At 40.2% G+C, this 17489-nt stretch overlaps 1 protein-coding gene across 3 annotated transcripts in view; it reads right to left on the bottom strand.

Moving 5' to 3' along the window:
- ANO4 (anoctamin 4) overlaps window positions 1-17489 on the bottom strand; it is a 415292-nt gene that overhangs the window by 129964 nt on the left and 267839 nt on the right. For all 3 annotated transcript variants that reach the window (XM_020982322.2, XM_020982323.2, XM_078146765.1), the window contains one exon: window positions 1547-1647. In XM_020982322.2, coding sequence (XP_020837981.1) covers window positions 1547-1647 — 101 coding nt within the window. The remainder of the gene's footprint in view (window positions 1-1546; window positions 1648-17489) is intronic.

Raw genomic sequence — 17489 nt, 5'->3', positions numbered from 1 at the left:
AAGTCCACAACACAAAAAAAGTTAAGAACACTTGAAGAAAACAGAAATAATTGGCTTTCTAGGTTTAAGTATCTACTTTGTGCACCAGAGATAATCATTTTTCCGGCACAGGGTCTAGTGGTGTTTTTATTTAGTGTAGGCAACAATTTCAACAAATATTTCTGTGAGATTAGTATATGAAAATTTGTAATGCATGATTGGCGTCAAGGTAAACAGTTTCTGGACATCCGAGAAATCTTTTTTTTTTTCCTACTTAATACATGCCTTAAAAGGCCCAGGGCTAAAGGACATAAGACAGGAAGTAAAAAAAAATCAATAGAAACCAGGCATTTTCAAAACTGATTTTGGCTCCTTTTTGACACAGCCTCGATGTACATATCTGTTTCATGGTATGCCCAATTCTCCACAGCTCATTAAACTGGGGGCCTGTAGGCAGTGGCAGCAAGAATAGTTTGTTCCTGCTTTGGGGCTTGGTTTTTTGGAGAGACAAATGGCAATCCAACAGACTGAATTTTTCATTCCATTAAAATTGACCTTAGAGTCAAAATTGTCCTTCACTTTTGGGAAACCTCCCACAGTGACTCCTATGGTTCTGGGCATTTATCCCTTCAAGTCCACTGTTTCATCCACTCTTCTTTCAAAAATGAGGATCCCCTTTCTTTCACCGGGGGCAAATGGAGAATACAAACATGACTGAATCAAACAAAATGAGCTTTTGGAGATAACTAAATTAACCATGCATAAAACATTCTCAATTCTTCCTTGAATAGCACGAATTCAGTGTACCCTCAGCATTCTGTGATCTGACTTCTTTTTTTTCTTTTTTTTCCTCCTTTTTTTTTCCCCTACTAGACCCGCAAAACTTTCTTCAGTGCATTACAACTTAGATGCCAGGGGCACAGAGAAGTTAAGTGGTTTTCCTAGGGTCTCACAGCCAGTATATGTCAGTGGTGACACTTGAAGTCAGGTCTTCCTGGTTCTGAGGATGCTTCTTTGTGCAATATGATGCTATGTTGCCTCTTACAGCCTGGGTATTTAAAGCTCTTTGATGGACAGGATTCAAGATGGTGAATATATCTTGGACAGATTCTTTTGCAGATATGTACCAAACTTCTTGAGTGTGAGTGTGTATGAGTATGTGTGTATATGTGTGTATGTGTGTGTGTGTGTATGTAGCTTGTGTCCCATTGTTACACTGATATCAATGGGATGACCATTCAAAAGCAGCTCTTTAAAATGAAAACAGTACTTGAGAGTAGTGTCTTTCTCACAAGATCAGCTGTTCTTGTATGAAACAGTAAGGATTTTCCCCGAAGGGCAATGAATTTACCACTGACCATCTAACTTATTTGCAATTTCTAAAAGCATGAAGTATTTCTCCTAATTATTAGGTACTAATTGTTCTCCTGATTAGTTTTCCCTTGACTATTAGGGCCCAATAACTTTTCCATCTGCATTTTGGTCATATTTTTCTGAGTTCACTAAGAGACATTAAGTACAAAGGGAAGCATCAAGGAGAAAGGGGAGAAAGTGTATTAGCCCTTACCTGAAAGGCATTCTGACATTCATGACTTCTGCGTATCTGCCTAGCACCTCCCAAGGGGCATGCAACTTCACGAAGATAATGTCATTATTTATGACAGAGGACTGAAAGAAAAAAAGATTAAGTATTTCAAAGTCACTTAGGGCTTAATTTGGGATGGAATGGGAAAAAACAGCATATGTAGGGCTCTCCTGCTTAGTATCCATATCACTTTCCAGTGACCATTAGAGTGAGGAGAGAGATGAATAGAGCATTTACACAGTGCTTACTACGTGCCAGGCACTATGCTAATTGCTGAGATTCTTAGGAGGACACATTGACCTATCCCAAGTCGGTGTTGCTGTAGTTTAGTAACATGTATTCCTCATGAGGTCATGGGCTTAGAACTAGAAGGGGCATTAGAAGTCAAATAGGTCAATCTCCTTGAGTAACCATAGGTGGATAGGGGAGGGATAGGGTCAGCTCTGGCACTTTCATTCCTGGCTGGTAAAGCAATGCAGGCTTGCAGAGCCACACCCAGTGGGCTGTGATTGCCCCATTTGGCTGCCTTCCAAATTCCTTATGTGTGATCTTAAGTACACTCTTCCCTTCAGTCCATGTTGATATAATTCCCATGCCAATAGGTCCACAGTGATGTGGGCCAACCCACCCCCTGCATCAGTCCATCAAGCCCACTGAGAGCATACCCATCCCATTGTTCATTTTGGTCATGCTCAACCAGTGGAACCAACTTAGGAACAGGTGGGGCAAATCATTCTACTCTCCTGAGCTGTAATAATAGACCTTTGCTTCCAAAGCCTCTGGTGTTCACTGTATCCCTCCAAACTGAACTCCTATCCAAAAGATTTCATTTTACAGATTAGGACATTTGAAGCTCAGAAGGGTTAAGTGATGTGGCTCAGGTCATGCAGGTGGTAAGTGACAGAAGTGGGATTTGGACCCAAGTCTCTTGATTTCAAATCCACTAAAGTTTGCATTGTACTATGATGCCTCTTCTGGGGGGGCCATTCACCTGGGCCCCCATGCTGGTGCTCTCTCTGACACTCCTTTCTCCCAAATCTCTCATATCCAATCAGTCATCTGTCCTATTAATTACCCTACTGCAATGTCTTTCGCATTTGTCCCTTCCTCTCTAGTCTCTCTGCCACCATCTTGGAAGAGGCATTCATCATCACTCACTTGGACTACTGCAACAGCCTGCTGCCATGCTCTCATACAAGGAATGTTAGCAACTGATTAAAAATTTGGAGTGAAGGATAATGAGGATTAAGGATAATTCCAAGATTACAAACCTGAGAGACTGGAATAATGGTGGTAGCTTTAACAGAAATGAGACAATTTGGAAGAAGAATGAGTTGAGATGTGCCTGTGTGTAAAGATAATGAGCTCAATTTTGGCCATGTTGAGCTTGAGATGCTTTCATGAAATCTACTTCTTTTGAAATGTCCAAAAAGCAATTGGTGATGGGGAAATGAGGCAGAGAGGAGAGAATCGTACTGGGTAATAGAGATTTGGGAGTCACCATCTTAGAGAAATCATTAAATCGATAGGAATGAACAAGGTCACCAAGACAGCATGTAAGGAGAAGTAGAAGGCCTAGGACCAAAGCCTGGGGAATAGCCACATGGGCTGGATGACGAGCCAGCAAGGGAGCCTGAGGTGTGGTCAGACAGAACAGTGGAGAACCGGGGAAAACAGTGTCACAAAACCCTGGAGGGGAGAGCGCAGCGAGGAGGAGAGCATGGTCAGGAGTGTCAAACGCTGCAGAGAGGCTGAGAAGGATGAGGTGAGGATGGAGAAAAGGCCATCGGATTTAGAAATGGAGAGATCATTGGTAACTTCGGAAAGATTGAATTTAGCTGAGTGAGGAGGTGGGAAGCCAGACTGCAGAGACTGAGCAGTGAAGGGACAGGAAGTAGAGGCAGTTAATTTAAACAGCTTTTCCTAAGCATTTCACAGAGATATGAAATGATAGTTTCAGGGAAAGGTGAGGTCTGGGGGATGTTTTTGAAGGATGGAGGACACTTGACATGTGTTATGCTTGCTCTGTATATTTGTACCATGTCCCCGTGGTCTCCCCTTTTAGAATATAAGCTCCTTGAGAGCAGGAATTGAGACATTCGTTGTTCCTGTCTTCCTAGTGCTGAGTACTTGGTCCTTGGCTTAATATACTGTCATTGATTGATCGACGGATTGCTCTCATGGCCAGAATTCTTTCTTACAGAGAGATCCGGTTGTGACATTATTCTGCCCAAGAGCCTTCAAGAGCTCCTAAGTAAAAATCAGACTCCTCTGCCCTCCACAGCATTCATTCCAGCATGGCCCTAACTCATCTTTCTAGTCTTATATCAATTCTCCCCGCATACTAAATAAACGGGGCTACCTTGTATTCCTTCAGAATGCCGTGAGTTCTAAAGTGCTGATATCTTTGCCATTGCTTCTCCCTGTGTTTGGCACTTCTTCCCTGTTCTGCTTCTCCCATGTAGTTCCTATTCATTCACAATGTTAGCTCCTTCCTGATCCCCTTGGCAGTAACTTACTATGTGCCCTGCAAACAGAGCTTTAGCTTCTGTGGATAGAAAGAAAGAAATGAATTTCTACCCAGTACTAGTGGGAGGATGCAGTCCACGTTAGGAAATAGTTCACAAAAGGCCAACTGCTCCCATCTCATATTTGTTATCAAGAATGTCCTTCATGTATGCATAGATGATTCTCATAAATATTTTATAGGAAGAGAAAGTTGGTACATGAGGCCACAACTGCTGATGTTTTCTCGGTCATCTTTCTTTAGCAATTGTGCAAACCATGATCTTTTCTATACTTTTGGAATCCTCCCTTCAGAGAACGTTATCTCCATTTTACAGATGAATAAACAGAGTGAATGTTAAATGACTTGCCCAGGGTCACACAGCTAGTAGGTATCTGAGGCAATATTGAAACTCAGGTCTTTCTGATTCTAATTGTTGTATTCTATCTACCCTATCTCCTAGTTATCTTGAAAAGAGATTCCGGAAGGCCTTTAAAACGGTCACCCCAGCTTGGATTCCTTCTGGGTGTATTTGGTCAGTTCCAGACATTGCACAAAATTCCATCTCCTATGAGCTACTGCCTTCTTCTTTCTGAACTTGTTCAGTGTTGTGTTGGTAGAGCTCCAGTATCATTGCTGATAGAAAAGAGTCACCCCTGAAACAGCAGTGGACTTGTCTCCTTTCAGGTCTCTCTCTGTTGTGAACCTTGCAGTTTTACCAACAAATGCTCTCAGGATGACTCGGCTTTGCTGGGCCTTGGGCCCACTTCTTGGCAGGCTCACTCTCCCCTCAACAGCTTTTTGCTGTTTTGTGAGTCAAGGCTGAGTTACAGAATCTCAGAGGCAACTGGTCCAGTCTGTAAATGAACAAGAATCCCTTCCACAAGGTACGCGTTAAGTGGCCATCTAATCTTTGCTTGAAGACTGCCAGTGAGAGACCATCCAATATTTGTTGAAGGGGAACCTTCCAATTTGGGATTATTTTAATTGTTGGGAAGTTGTATTGGCCCTACATCTGATTCTTTGAACTTTCCACCCATTACTCCTTAAATTCTGTCTTTTGGGGCCAAAGAAAAATAGTTTAACCCCACTTGTGATAAATAATTTAATACTGCTCCCATGTCCCCCTTAAACTTTCCCTTCTCCATGGAAAAATCCTGAGTGCTTTCAACCAATTTTCTGTTAGCATGATCCACCCACAGACTCTGTGCTTTTGCACTGGCCACCCCTCCCACCTCCATACTTGGAACCTTCTCTTTCCGTCCTTCCCCTCCTAGCCACCTCCTGGGCTTCTTTGAAGACTCAGCTTCTTCCACTTTCTGCAGGAGGTCTTTTCTGGTGCTCCCCATGCCCAGTGCCTTCCCTCTGAGGTTACCTTTCATCTACTCTGTACGTATCCTGTAGTCTGCATGTTGTCTCTCCGATTGGACTGTGACCTCTTTGGGGGTAGGGCATGTTTTCTGTCTTTCTTTGTATCTCCAGCACTTAGCATAGTGCCTGGCACACAGGAGACACTTAATAAATGCTTGTGGCATTTCATTAGATGCCATGCACATTCTACTTTGAGGTTTTTCTCAAATATTCCCATCTGTGATGGATTCCAATGTGAAGCTGAAGGTCCATACCTCCAATATTGCTTCCATCAGTTGCAAACAGACACTTACTAATTCTTCATGGTCACTGATTTTGTATGGATATAGAACATCATGCCTGGAAAGCTCCCCTGTGTTCTCCACCCAGGGCAAGCTAATACCTTGACTGCTTTTCCATATGTGTGCTCTCTGTTCTTCTGAAAAAAAGATTAGTTAAACTCTGTAGTGCACGGTTGATTCACATCATCATTAACTTCTGATACTTCCATCTGAGGGTCTTATGAAAGAGCCCAGCTTTCCTCAACATTTTTCAAAACATACTCCTGATACACTTCTTACCAATCTGTATAAACTGCTTTTAAGAAGGTTTTATTCATTGGAAAGAAAGCCTTCCAGTAATGCAGAGCAAGGACAAGCATCTTATATACAAACATTTATGCCTTCAAGACTTACTATCTGTCCACTCTATATTTAAATTGCTCAGAAATATTAAAAGCTGTTTTGACAGGAAAGAGAAGATATCCATGCCATTTTCCTAGGTAATGATCATTTTCTATTGCTGTTGCATGTTTAAAAGAAGAGACTTAAACGTACAGGACTTTTGAATCATTAATATTCAGCTTTTCTAAGAGCAAACAACGTAATGAACATGGGCCCACTTCCCAATGCTGAATGAGTTCTGAAGATCACCGTCTGAAAAAAGAAATCTGAAATAATTGATTACTGATTAGACAGCTTCTGCATCATTTTTCTTTTACTGCAAAATATCTTTGCTATCGCCTCCAAATAGATTTTCCAAGGTATTAAGCATTTCTTTTCACAGAAACTGAAATGTACAAATAGTTTAGTTAAGATAAAAATAAAAAAAATCCACAACATTTTTCAGACATTGGTGCCTTTGTCACTATTCTGTTTTGTCAATCGATAGGATTGTATTGGTAAGAACTCTATAGACAGAAGTGATTATAATGCCCAAGCTTGGACTTAAAGAAGAGACCTACATGAGAATCAATCTCCTTTCCTTCTTTGCAGAGGTGGGGAGACACAGGTGTGGAACAGTGCAAATAATGTTGAGCTTGGTTAATGTACTGGTTAGTTTTGCTTAACTTACTTCCTTTTCTGTTTTTTCAATATACCTTATTAATTGAGATGGCTCAAGATGGCAGAGTAAAAGCAGTGACTTGCTTGAGCTTTCCCCCCAAACCCTTCCAAATACCTATAAAAATGGCTCTAAACAAATTCTAAAGCAGCAGAACCCACAAAAAGACAGAGTGAAACAAATTTCCAATCCAAGACAACCTAGATGGTTGATCAAAAAGGTATATTGTGCAAGTCTGGTAGAGGAGCATAGTTCATGTGGGCACACAGGTGGCAGCGAACCTGGAGCAGGCCTCAGAGGACTGAATTGTGGACAACTGTGGCGGTTTCCAGACTCCTCAATCCACCAATGCCAAAGACCACTTAGAAGATCAGTGGGAAAAGTCTGTGTCTGCAGTGAGAGAGAGAGAAGCGCGGTGGTCTCAGCTCCAGTCCCTGAGCCTGGCCCCAGGGTGGCAGCTGCTTCCTGAGCTTCTGGCCCACAGACTGAGGGGGAATTGAGTGGCTGATCAGAGGGGGATTGCAGAAATCTCTTTGCTGGTACAAGATTCTCTTGCTTTGCCCATACTTGGATCTGGGTGACAGTTCTGGGTGGCAGTCCTGGGGTGAGGAGGAGTGCTGGCATGGTGGATCTTGTAGTGGCTATACAGAGAAAAAAAATCCTCCTCACAGTTCCAAGACAGAAAAGAGTGCTTGTGGTCACTCATAGACCAGAGCACAGGCCAGGAAAGGAGTAAACAGCTTGCCCTTGATCATAGCACCTTGGAAAAACTGAAAATTTACACATCCCTAGAAGTATCTCTAAAAACATCTGCCCAAAATCCCCAAAGCTTGGGACAGTACATTCTCCACACTGGAAACAGACCCTTACTTTAATAAAGAGTTTATAACTCAAGTAGTTGGCTGGGATCATGAGCAAGCAGCACAAAAAGAGTTGGACTATAGAATCTTACTTTGGTAACAAAGAAGATCAAAACATACAACCAGAAGAAGACAACATAGTCAAAGCTTCTACATCCAAAGCCTCCAAGAAAAATATGAATTGGTCCCAGGCCATGGAAGAGCTCAAAAAGGATTTTGAGAAGCAAGTAAGAGAAGTAGAGGAAAAACTGAGAGTGATGCAAGAAAATCATGAAAAACAAGTCAACAGCTTGCTAAAGAAGACCCCCCAAAAATACTGAAGAAAATAACACCTTAAAAAATAGCCTAACCCAAATGGCAAAAGAGGTCCAAAAAGCCAATGAGGAGAAGAATGCCCTAAAAAGCAAAATTGGCCAAATGGAAAAGGAAGTCCAAAAGCTTAGTGAAGAAAATACTTCCTTAAAAATTAGAATAGAGCAATTGGAAGCTAGTGACTTTATGAGAAATCAAAACAAATCCAAAAGAATGAAGAAATAGAAGAGAATGTGAAATATCTCACTCAAAAAACAACTGACCTGGAAAATAGATCCAGGAGAGAGTATTTAAAAATTATTGGACAATCTGAAGGCCATGATCAAAAAAAGAGCCTAGACATCATCTTTCAAGAAATTATCAAGGAAAACAGCCCTGATATTTTAGAACCAGAGGTCAAAATAGAAATTGAAAGAATCCACTGATCACCTCCTGAAAGAAATTCCCAAAGGAAAACTCCTAGGAATATGGTAGCCAAATTTTCCAGAGTTCCCAGGTCAAGGAGAAAATATTTTAAGCAGCCAGAAAGAAACAATTCAAGTATTGTGGAAATACAATCAGGATAACACAAGATTTAGTAGCTTCTACATTAAGGGACCAGAGGGCATGGAATATAATATTCTGGAGGGCAAAGGAGATAGGATTACAACCAAGAATCACCTACCCAGAAAAACTGAGCATAATCCTTCAGGGGAAAAAATGGTCATTCAGTGAAATAGGGGACTGAAATGGAAATTGGAAATTCCCCTTTAAATTAATAAGATCACTCAAATAAATAGGTTCAGTTCAAATCTCGGTCATGACCGTTCCATATCTGGCCTAGCATTCCAGGAACTAGCCATTCCTAGGTCACGTTGACATGGAGGGTTGGCTCCTCTCCTTGTGAGACGTGATGTTATTAAAAAACAAAATACCAAGCCTCAGGCGGATGGGAGCGTGGCTAAGGTCAGATGTGTATTGGACAAACCATGAATAGCGTATGCATCAAAAAGGGCTTCTTGGCCCCAAGCCTTCTTTGTTTAGAACAATATAAAAACACTGCGTCCTGTAAGCCCGCTGAGCCTCACCCGCGGGAAGGACGCTTCGCCCGGGAAAATCTTTACACAATTCAAGTTTGTACTGGCTGCAACGGGGCTCCCAGCCGTTGATTGACTTTGGAGGTTCCCTTGAATTGGTGATGTATTCTCTTCCATTACCGACTCTCTTGATCGGTGCTATATTATTGATTGTTCTTATTATTTATGCTTTCTATGCAAATTCAAACTATCTGTGCTTTGCTTCTTCTAAATAAATTATCTATTTCCTATTATTTTCTGGTGCATTGGAGAGTGTCATTTATAGGAGCGAATCCGAACCTCACTAAATCGTATTAATACAGGGACTTTCAAGCACTCTTGATGAAAAGAGCAGAGCTGAATAGAAAATTTGACTTTCAAATATAAGACTCAAGTGAAACATGAAGAGGTAAACAGGAAAGAGAAATCATGAGAGACTTATTAAGGTTGAAATGTGCATTCCTGCATGAAAAGATGATATTTGCAACTCATGAGTCCTTTGTCAGTATTATGGTAGTGGGAGGGAAAAAATTATATGTATGTATGTATGTATGTATAGATAGATAGATAGATAGATAGATAGATAGATAGATAGATAGATAGATAGATAGATAGAGGACACAGGGTGAGTTGAAGATGAAGGGGTGATATCTGGAAAATAAAATTAAGGGGTGAGAGAGGATTATACTGGGAGAAGGAGAAAGGGAGAGGTAGAATGGGGTAAATTATCTCACATGAAACAGACAAGAAAAGGAGCAGAAATGGGGGAAGGTGGGAGGGAATGAGTGAATCTTATTCTCATAGGATTTGGCTTAAGGAGCGAATAACATACACTATTGGGTATGGAAAACTATCTTACCCTATAGGAAAATAAGGGGGGAAGGGGACAAGAGAGCAGGGGATAGAGGGGAGGGCAGATTAGGGGAGGGGATAATCAGAAGCAAATACTTCTGAGGAGAGACAGGCTCAAAAGAGAGAATAGAATAAATGGGAGGGCAGGATAGGATGAAGGGAAATATGCTTAGTTTTTCACAATGTGACTACTATGGAAGTGTTTTGCATGACTACACATGTATAACCTGTATCAACTTACTTGCCTTTTCAATGAGGGTGGGTGGGAAGGAAGAAAGGGAGAAAATTTGTAACCCAAAGTTTTAAAAACATTTATTTAAAAAATTTTAAAAAATTGTTTTTAAAAAATAAGAGAGATGGCTCTCTGGGGAGGAGGAAGAAGGAAAATATTGAGACATGAAGGTGATATTAAAAACAAAAGACAGAAATTTTTTTAAAGAAGATGAAGGTAGAAGTGGTAGAGAATGTGACAGGACATCTGGCCCCCCTTCCCTCAGAAGCTATACCAAAATTTAGAAGTAGTTTTGACTTCAGCTAAAGGTAGAAATAGATAAGATTTAAGGAAAATGAAGTTAGTTAAGACAATATAGGAAAGAATGTGAAGGAATGAAATGTGACTTTTCACATTCTTTTTTCCTTCCTTCCCTCTCTCCTTCGTATTTATATATATACACATATGTATATATGTGTATGTTATGTATATGTAACTCTTACCTGTAAGGACTAATTGTATGGGACCCTCTCCTCATTGGTAGAGATCAATGCCTCACACCTGTGGGAAGGGGAGGTTGGGGGGAACTAAGTGGGAGAGAAGAGATCTGGGTTCTTTTGCCCTCTAGCTTCAAGAGAGAAAGTACTTGTCATCAAGTTGCTGAAGGGAGAGGCAGACTCTAAGAAGCCAATATGAGGGGAGCTAGAAGTCTCTGTTATGTCCTTACCCCATGATTGCTACACTAGAAACTCTGGGGAATTTTCTCTTGGCAGAGATCTGGGACTGACTGACTTACTTTCTTTCTTTCTTTCTTTCTTTCTTTCTTTCTTTCTTTCTTTCTTTCTTTCTTTCTTTCTTTCTTTCTTTCTTCCTTTCTTTCTTTCTTTCTTTCTTCTATTATTTATTATAAGACAGAGATAAATAGAAAATTGAGAAAGGGAGTTTTTGAGGGCAGGAGGGGGTAGCTTAATCACATTTTTCAGGCAACCCCAATGTCCAACTGAAAAGCTTCTCATTCTGTGGCTTTTTTTTCTTTTTTTATGTTTTTTTCCATATGCTTTTGAGTTGAAAATTTTTCTCCCTTTTCCTCCCCCCACCCTCCCCAAGACGGCACACAATCTGACATAGGCTTTACATTTACATACCCATTAAACATATTTTCACATTAGTGAAGTTGTAAGTAAAAACTAAGACCAATAGGAGGAACCATCAGAAAGATGAAACAAAACTCAACAGAAGGTAAAAATAAATGATAGCGATTCAGCTTCCATAGTTCTTTCTTTGGATGTGGACAACATTTTCCATCCCGAGGCCTCTGGAGATGTCTTAGATCCTCACAATGCTGAGAAGGGTTCAGTTTAACATTCTTAGTCACTGCATAACGTGGCTGTTATTGTGTACAAAGTCCTCTCCGTTCTGCTCACTTCACTCAGCATCAGACCATATAAGTCTTTCCAGGTTTTTCTGAAGTCAGCCTCTTCATCATTTCTTATAGCACAATAGTATTCCATTACATTCATATACCACAACTCGCTCAGCCATTCCCCAATGGATGGGCATCCTCTCAATTTCCATTTCTTTGCCACCAGAAAAAGAGCTGCTGTGAATATTTTTGTACATGTGGGTCCTTTTCCCATTTGTTTGATCCCTTTGAGACATAGCCCTAGAAGTGCTATTGCTGGATCAAAGGGTATGCACATTTTTGTAGCCCTTTGGGCATAGTTCCAAATTGTTCTCCAAAATGGCTGGATCATTTCGCAACTCCACCAACAATGTATTAGCGTTCCAATTTTCCCACATGGGACTTTCTTTCTTGATTGAACTGAGCTATATCACTCCCAAAGGGAGAGCTCATTTAATTTGCAATGTCTTCTACATATTCTCATATGTAAACCCTCTTTGATTTCTGTCTTATTATTAACTTGGGTAAATGACTTGCTTTACTATTTGCTATCTGTGCTCGTCGTGGAACTGACAGATGGTGGGAAGGATTGAAGCCTTGGATATAGAGCTTGGGGCTCTCCTTTCCCTTCAAGAGATGATAATTAGGAGTTTAGATGAACCTCGAAATTACACCTCCTAGCCTAATAATAGTAATGATGGAGCAAAGAGATAGAACTCTAGTCCAGTACTCTTCTTCTCTGAGGAGTGGCCAAAGCCACTCTTCTGGCAGGAATCAAAGACTTCTTTGGAGAAGGGCGAAGGGAGGAGATGCCTATTTTTTGCTTCTTTGTAAGCTATTTCCAGAAAGATCCATGTGGATAGACATCATCTAAATGGACAACAGTTGTTGTTCAGTCATTGCAGTCGTGACCAGCTCTCTGTGACCCCTTTGGGGTTTTCTAGGCAAAAACACTGCAGTGATTTACCATTTCCTTCTCCAGCTCATTTTATAGATGAGGAAACTGAGGCAAACAGGGTGAGGTGACTTGCCCAAGGTTACGTAGCTAGTAAGTGTCTGAGGCCAGAGATGAACTCAAAAAGAGGAGTCTTCCTGATTCCAGGTCCAGCATTCTATCTACTCCATACCACCTAGCTGCCCCAAATGGGCAACAGTACCGTCCCATACACACACATATCATACATATACATACACATACATACAGACATATATGTTTATGCATAAACTTTTTGAAGTTATTTTTGTTTCATTTTATACTGACTAGATACAATGTATATAGCTATGTATGCACATTACCTATATGTGCATGAACTTGCTATGACCTTGCCTACAGAAATAACTATCCATGAAATTTTTACCAAATGTTTATTCCATTAAATTAGTAATTCTTGATGGCTTCCATCATCTTCTAGTACTGACTTGCTATGTTTGTAAGATGATAATTTTAAGAAGAGAGAAAATGTAGGAATTTTTTTTTTCAAGAATTCACTTAATTATTCATTCATCCAATATTCAGCACAGAGATATTGAACACTGAGGTGCTTTGGGACACTGAGAGAGAAAGAAAGAAAGAAAGAAAGAAAGAAAGAAAGAAAGAAAGAAAGAAAGAAAGAAAGAAAGAAAGAAAGAAAGAAAGAAAGAAAGAAAGAAAGAAAGAAAAAGAAAGAAAGAAAGAAAGAAAGAAAGAAAGAAAGAGAAAAGACAAAGTCTCTGCTCAGAAATTCTAACACGGACTTCAGGAAAACAAAGACACATATGAAACAAATAAGGAACAATTACCAATTGATCTTTGAGGGGGAAAAGCAAGATGACATAAAACTTATGGTGGATATCCTTACATCTACATTATAAAGAATCCAATACAGCAGGAGTTGGGGGAAGGCTAAGTACTCATCTTCCATTATTTAATGCTCTATTCCTGTTCATGTACCTGGAACAAGGTACATGAGCATTTACCACGTTCAAAGGGTTTCTAGTCCACAAGGGGAAAGAAAATATAGTTTGAGAATAGAGAAGGATGTGCTGGCAGGAAAAACGGAGCCCAGCTGCATCATTCTCAGCTTGTGTTATGCACTGACAAACTGGTGTGTGCAAAACAGCAAATGATTAGTCAGATGCAACTAGATATTCCAACCCTTAAAGACTGACCTATCTAGGGCTTGCCTCATCTCTGGAGTGCTGGTCTACCTAAGGGCATCCATTTGGATGAGAGAGATGTGTGCCACAGGATATGTGGAGAGAGAGAAAAAATGTTCTCTGGAATAGCCCCACTCCCTACTTCAGGCCTGCAAAAACATTTCAGAGACCCGTTATAATAATAAGGATAAATCAGACCCGTTCAGGTCTAGATGGAACTTATTTACACCTCAGAATGACTGCCTGATAGGAAGTCTACTTATTTGAACATCAAGTTATCTTACAAAAACTGCATGCTCTTCTTAGAGGGCAGGAACTGGCATTTTTCTATTTGTATGTCTAGGGCCTTGCACAAGGCAAGTGTCAAATGTGAGGAAGCTAAGAAAAGTGTAGCTGCAACACAGGGAACAATAAGATTGGAATGGTAAGGGGGTGACATGGTTGAGAAGTATTTTAAATTCCAATCGACTTTATGTTTGATATTGAAGGTAATAGGAGACCACTGGTATTTTCTTAAAAGGGGACAGGAGATAACACATACATGTATATATCAGTTCATTCACTCACTCATTTATTCATTGTGATGATCAAATTCTGTCTTTCTCTAGGAGCTAACAGGAAGAGCCAGTCATCTTTTTATTAGCAATACTGTGCTTTATTTTTCAGATATTTTCACACATGGCCATAGAACTGACAATGATGACTGTATCCTCATAGAAATCTGCTACACTCAACTTATGACTTTATCATTCAGGCCAACCCTGCCTTAAAATGGCCTGGCAAATAACAGTCCAGTTGGATTCTTGACCTCTTTTGCAACTTGTACTAAATGACTGTTTTTATTCCTCCCTGCTGCTATTTATTCTGCTGGATATTTCTCTAAGCTAGCCATCCCAACAAGCAACCATTCATACCTTTTCCCAAAGCTCATAATTTGGCTTCTTAAAAAGTTTCTCATGGAGAAATGAGTGGGTACTGAGATGAAGGAATGGAGCAGTGGTCCAAGGACCCAGAGAAAAGACATAGAGCTTGTGTGCCAGGGCTGATTTAAACTAGTCTGTGCTGTTATATTCCTCGATACTTTGGAAATTGATTTATACGTCTGACCATGTCACCCAGGCTCCTCTTCCTATTCTCTCAGCCTCAGTAAACTCCAGGGGCTCCCTATTACTTCGAGGACTGAATTTAAAACCCCCTGTTTGGTGCTGATAGCTCTGGACAACATGGCCCCTTCCTACCTCTCCAGCCTTCTTACACCTTACTCCCCTTCACTCACTCTGTGGTCTAGTCATGCTGTTTGCCTTCACACACGATGTCCAATCTCGCATTTCCACAACTTTGCAATGGTTTCACCCCAGGCTTGGAATGATCTTCCTCCTCACCTTGACATTTCAGTTTCACCCTTTTTTCTTCAAGACTGAGCTCAAACATCACCTTAAGCAGAAGAGCTTTTCCCATCCCTTAGCTGCTAATACCGTCCCCTCCAAGCTTACTTCCCAAGTGCTCTATAGACTTTGTACGTACCTATCTATTTACATGTCCTGCTTTAAAAGTGTAAGCTCCGTGAAGGCAGGGAATGTTTTTATCTTTTCATTGTCTAGTTAAGCTCTGTCAAGATTTGTTACAGTGGCTGGCACATTGTAAGAGCTTAATAAATCCTTGCTGATTGATTGACATTACAAATATATGTATATGCATACACACATACATATATGTATGTATTATACAGGTCACAAATGATTGAAAATGCCAAAGTAAGGAGAATCACAGGATAAAGAAATACCTGTCTCAGGCATGCAAATAACAGCTTCTCTATATTATACTGCTTGGTGAGCAATTTCCTTTGTTAACATGGGTGCACAAAGAAACCAAGTGTCCTAGAGGTTGGCATAAACTCTGCAAGGTCACATGAGTGTTAACAAACTGGGACTCAAGGTCAGATCTCATGATTCCAATTATGGTGTGTGGGGCCTTCCACTGCATCTACTATCTCCCTTGGAAAACACAGGAAGCCAGGTACATACATATACTTATGTTAGGTTTATCATATATGTATATATACATACAAACACAACACACGTATACAAAATAATAACTCACATTTATATAGCACACTAAGGATTACAAAGCACTGCACACACACTGTATCATTTGATCTTTACAAGCACCCTATGAAACAGGTGCTTCCCCATTTTACAGATGAGGAAACTGAGGCTGAGAGGTTAAGTCACACTAAGACTTAAGTCACGCTAAGACTAATAAGATATTTGCAGGATATCCATAACTAACAGAATACCTTGTACATAATAGGTCCCTGAATGAAAGAATGGAATGTATTTGAAGAAATATGTATCTGTCTGAAAAAAAATTATAGTGGCTAGCATTTATATAGTACTTTAAGGTTTACAAAGCAATTTCCTTGCTATCTCATTTGACCCCCTTGTTCCTCTAATGTAGATGCTATTATATATCCTTTTATAGATGAAGAAATAGAGGCTGAGAGAGGGTAAATGACTTGCCCAGGGTCACATGGCTAGTAAACAATTGAGGTAGAATTTGATCTCAGGCCTGCCTCTTAAGTCCAGCACTTTCTATTCATTGTATCACCTGGCTGCCTAGACAGACACGTCTAACAATTTACCACATACAGATAAAGACACAGACTCACATAGACACACACACCATCTGACCTATAACTTCTTCCTTGCATCAATGGAGGCAGTAATATTCAGGCACATTCAGTAGCATTCAGGCAAATCATTACATCTCACTCATCTTGGGTCTAGGGAATAAATGGTATTGATTCGTACCTGCAGTTAAAAATCATACGTACACAATTTAAAAAAATAAGTCAATGAAATCTTTGCTTCTTAATGGGATGTGGTCCCAGGGTGGTGTCAGGTTTTTAAATATTATAAGAATTCTCTGATTACTAAACCCTTCCCACACATCCCTCCACACATACACCCCAAAGGATTACCAAGAGTGATCCTCATGTTCGTTGGAAACTCTTGAAGCTACAGCTCGTTACTAAGTGATTATTATGTAAGGGAGACAATCCCATTTATTCTATATCATCTTATGGGATTGAAGGGAAGAATATTTCAAACTAGATCATATGAGCATAAAAATAGAACAGAAATGAACTTTGGATGGTATCTCCTTCAGCCAACAGTATGTCTCTGTCTCTGCTTGTCTCTGCCTCTATCTCCCCCTTTCTTTTATTCTGTCTGTCTCTGCCTGCCTGCCTTTAAAAAAGATATACATATACATATATAGTTTACATACATGTATGTGTAATATGCATATATACACAGATACAGGGTGCTTCAAAAGTCTTAATGTAGTGTTAAACTATTGAAGTTTTAAATTGCAGCAACACTTTTGGCACCCACTGTACATTACACTGATTTACACACTCGTTTTAGATATTGGTATCTCTCTAGATCCAGATTTATATATTTATATAAAAATGTAGATGTTGATATAGTTATATGGATATATAGAAGAGAGCCAGCATGGCCTAGTGGATAAAGACCTGGCTGTGAAACCAGGGCAGCCTGTGTTCCAGTCCTGACTTTGACATGTAATAGCTGTGTAACCCTGGGCAAGTCATTTAAATTCTCAATGTCCCACATGACTCCCTAAGACTAGAAGCTGTAGAGAAGGTTCTGATCTGCAGTGGGAGAGGGAATTTCCTTCTCTGGGAATTACTGATACCAATGAATTCACAAGACTAGTCCTTATCCATATAGATATTGGCACGATATCTATCTGGTTATGTGTGTGTGTGTGTGTGTGTGTGTGTGTGTGTGTGTGTGTGCGCACGCGCGCGCATGCATGTGATTTATGTGTGTCTCCATATAATATATACATGGTATCTACACACATGTATATGTG

This window comes from Phascolarctos cinereus, unplaced genomic scaffold, assembly GCF_003287225.1.
Source record: "Phascolarctos cinereus isolate Bilbo 61053 unplaced genomic scaffold, phaCin_HiC Scaffold_1;HRSCAF=81, whole genome shotgun sequence".
NCBI classification, from domain to species: Eukaryota; Metazoa; Chordata; class Mammalia; order Diprotodontia; family Phascolarctidae; genus Phascolarctos; species Phascolarctos cinereus.
This window is presented reverse-complemented; position numbering and strand designations above follow the sequence as displayed.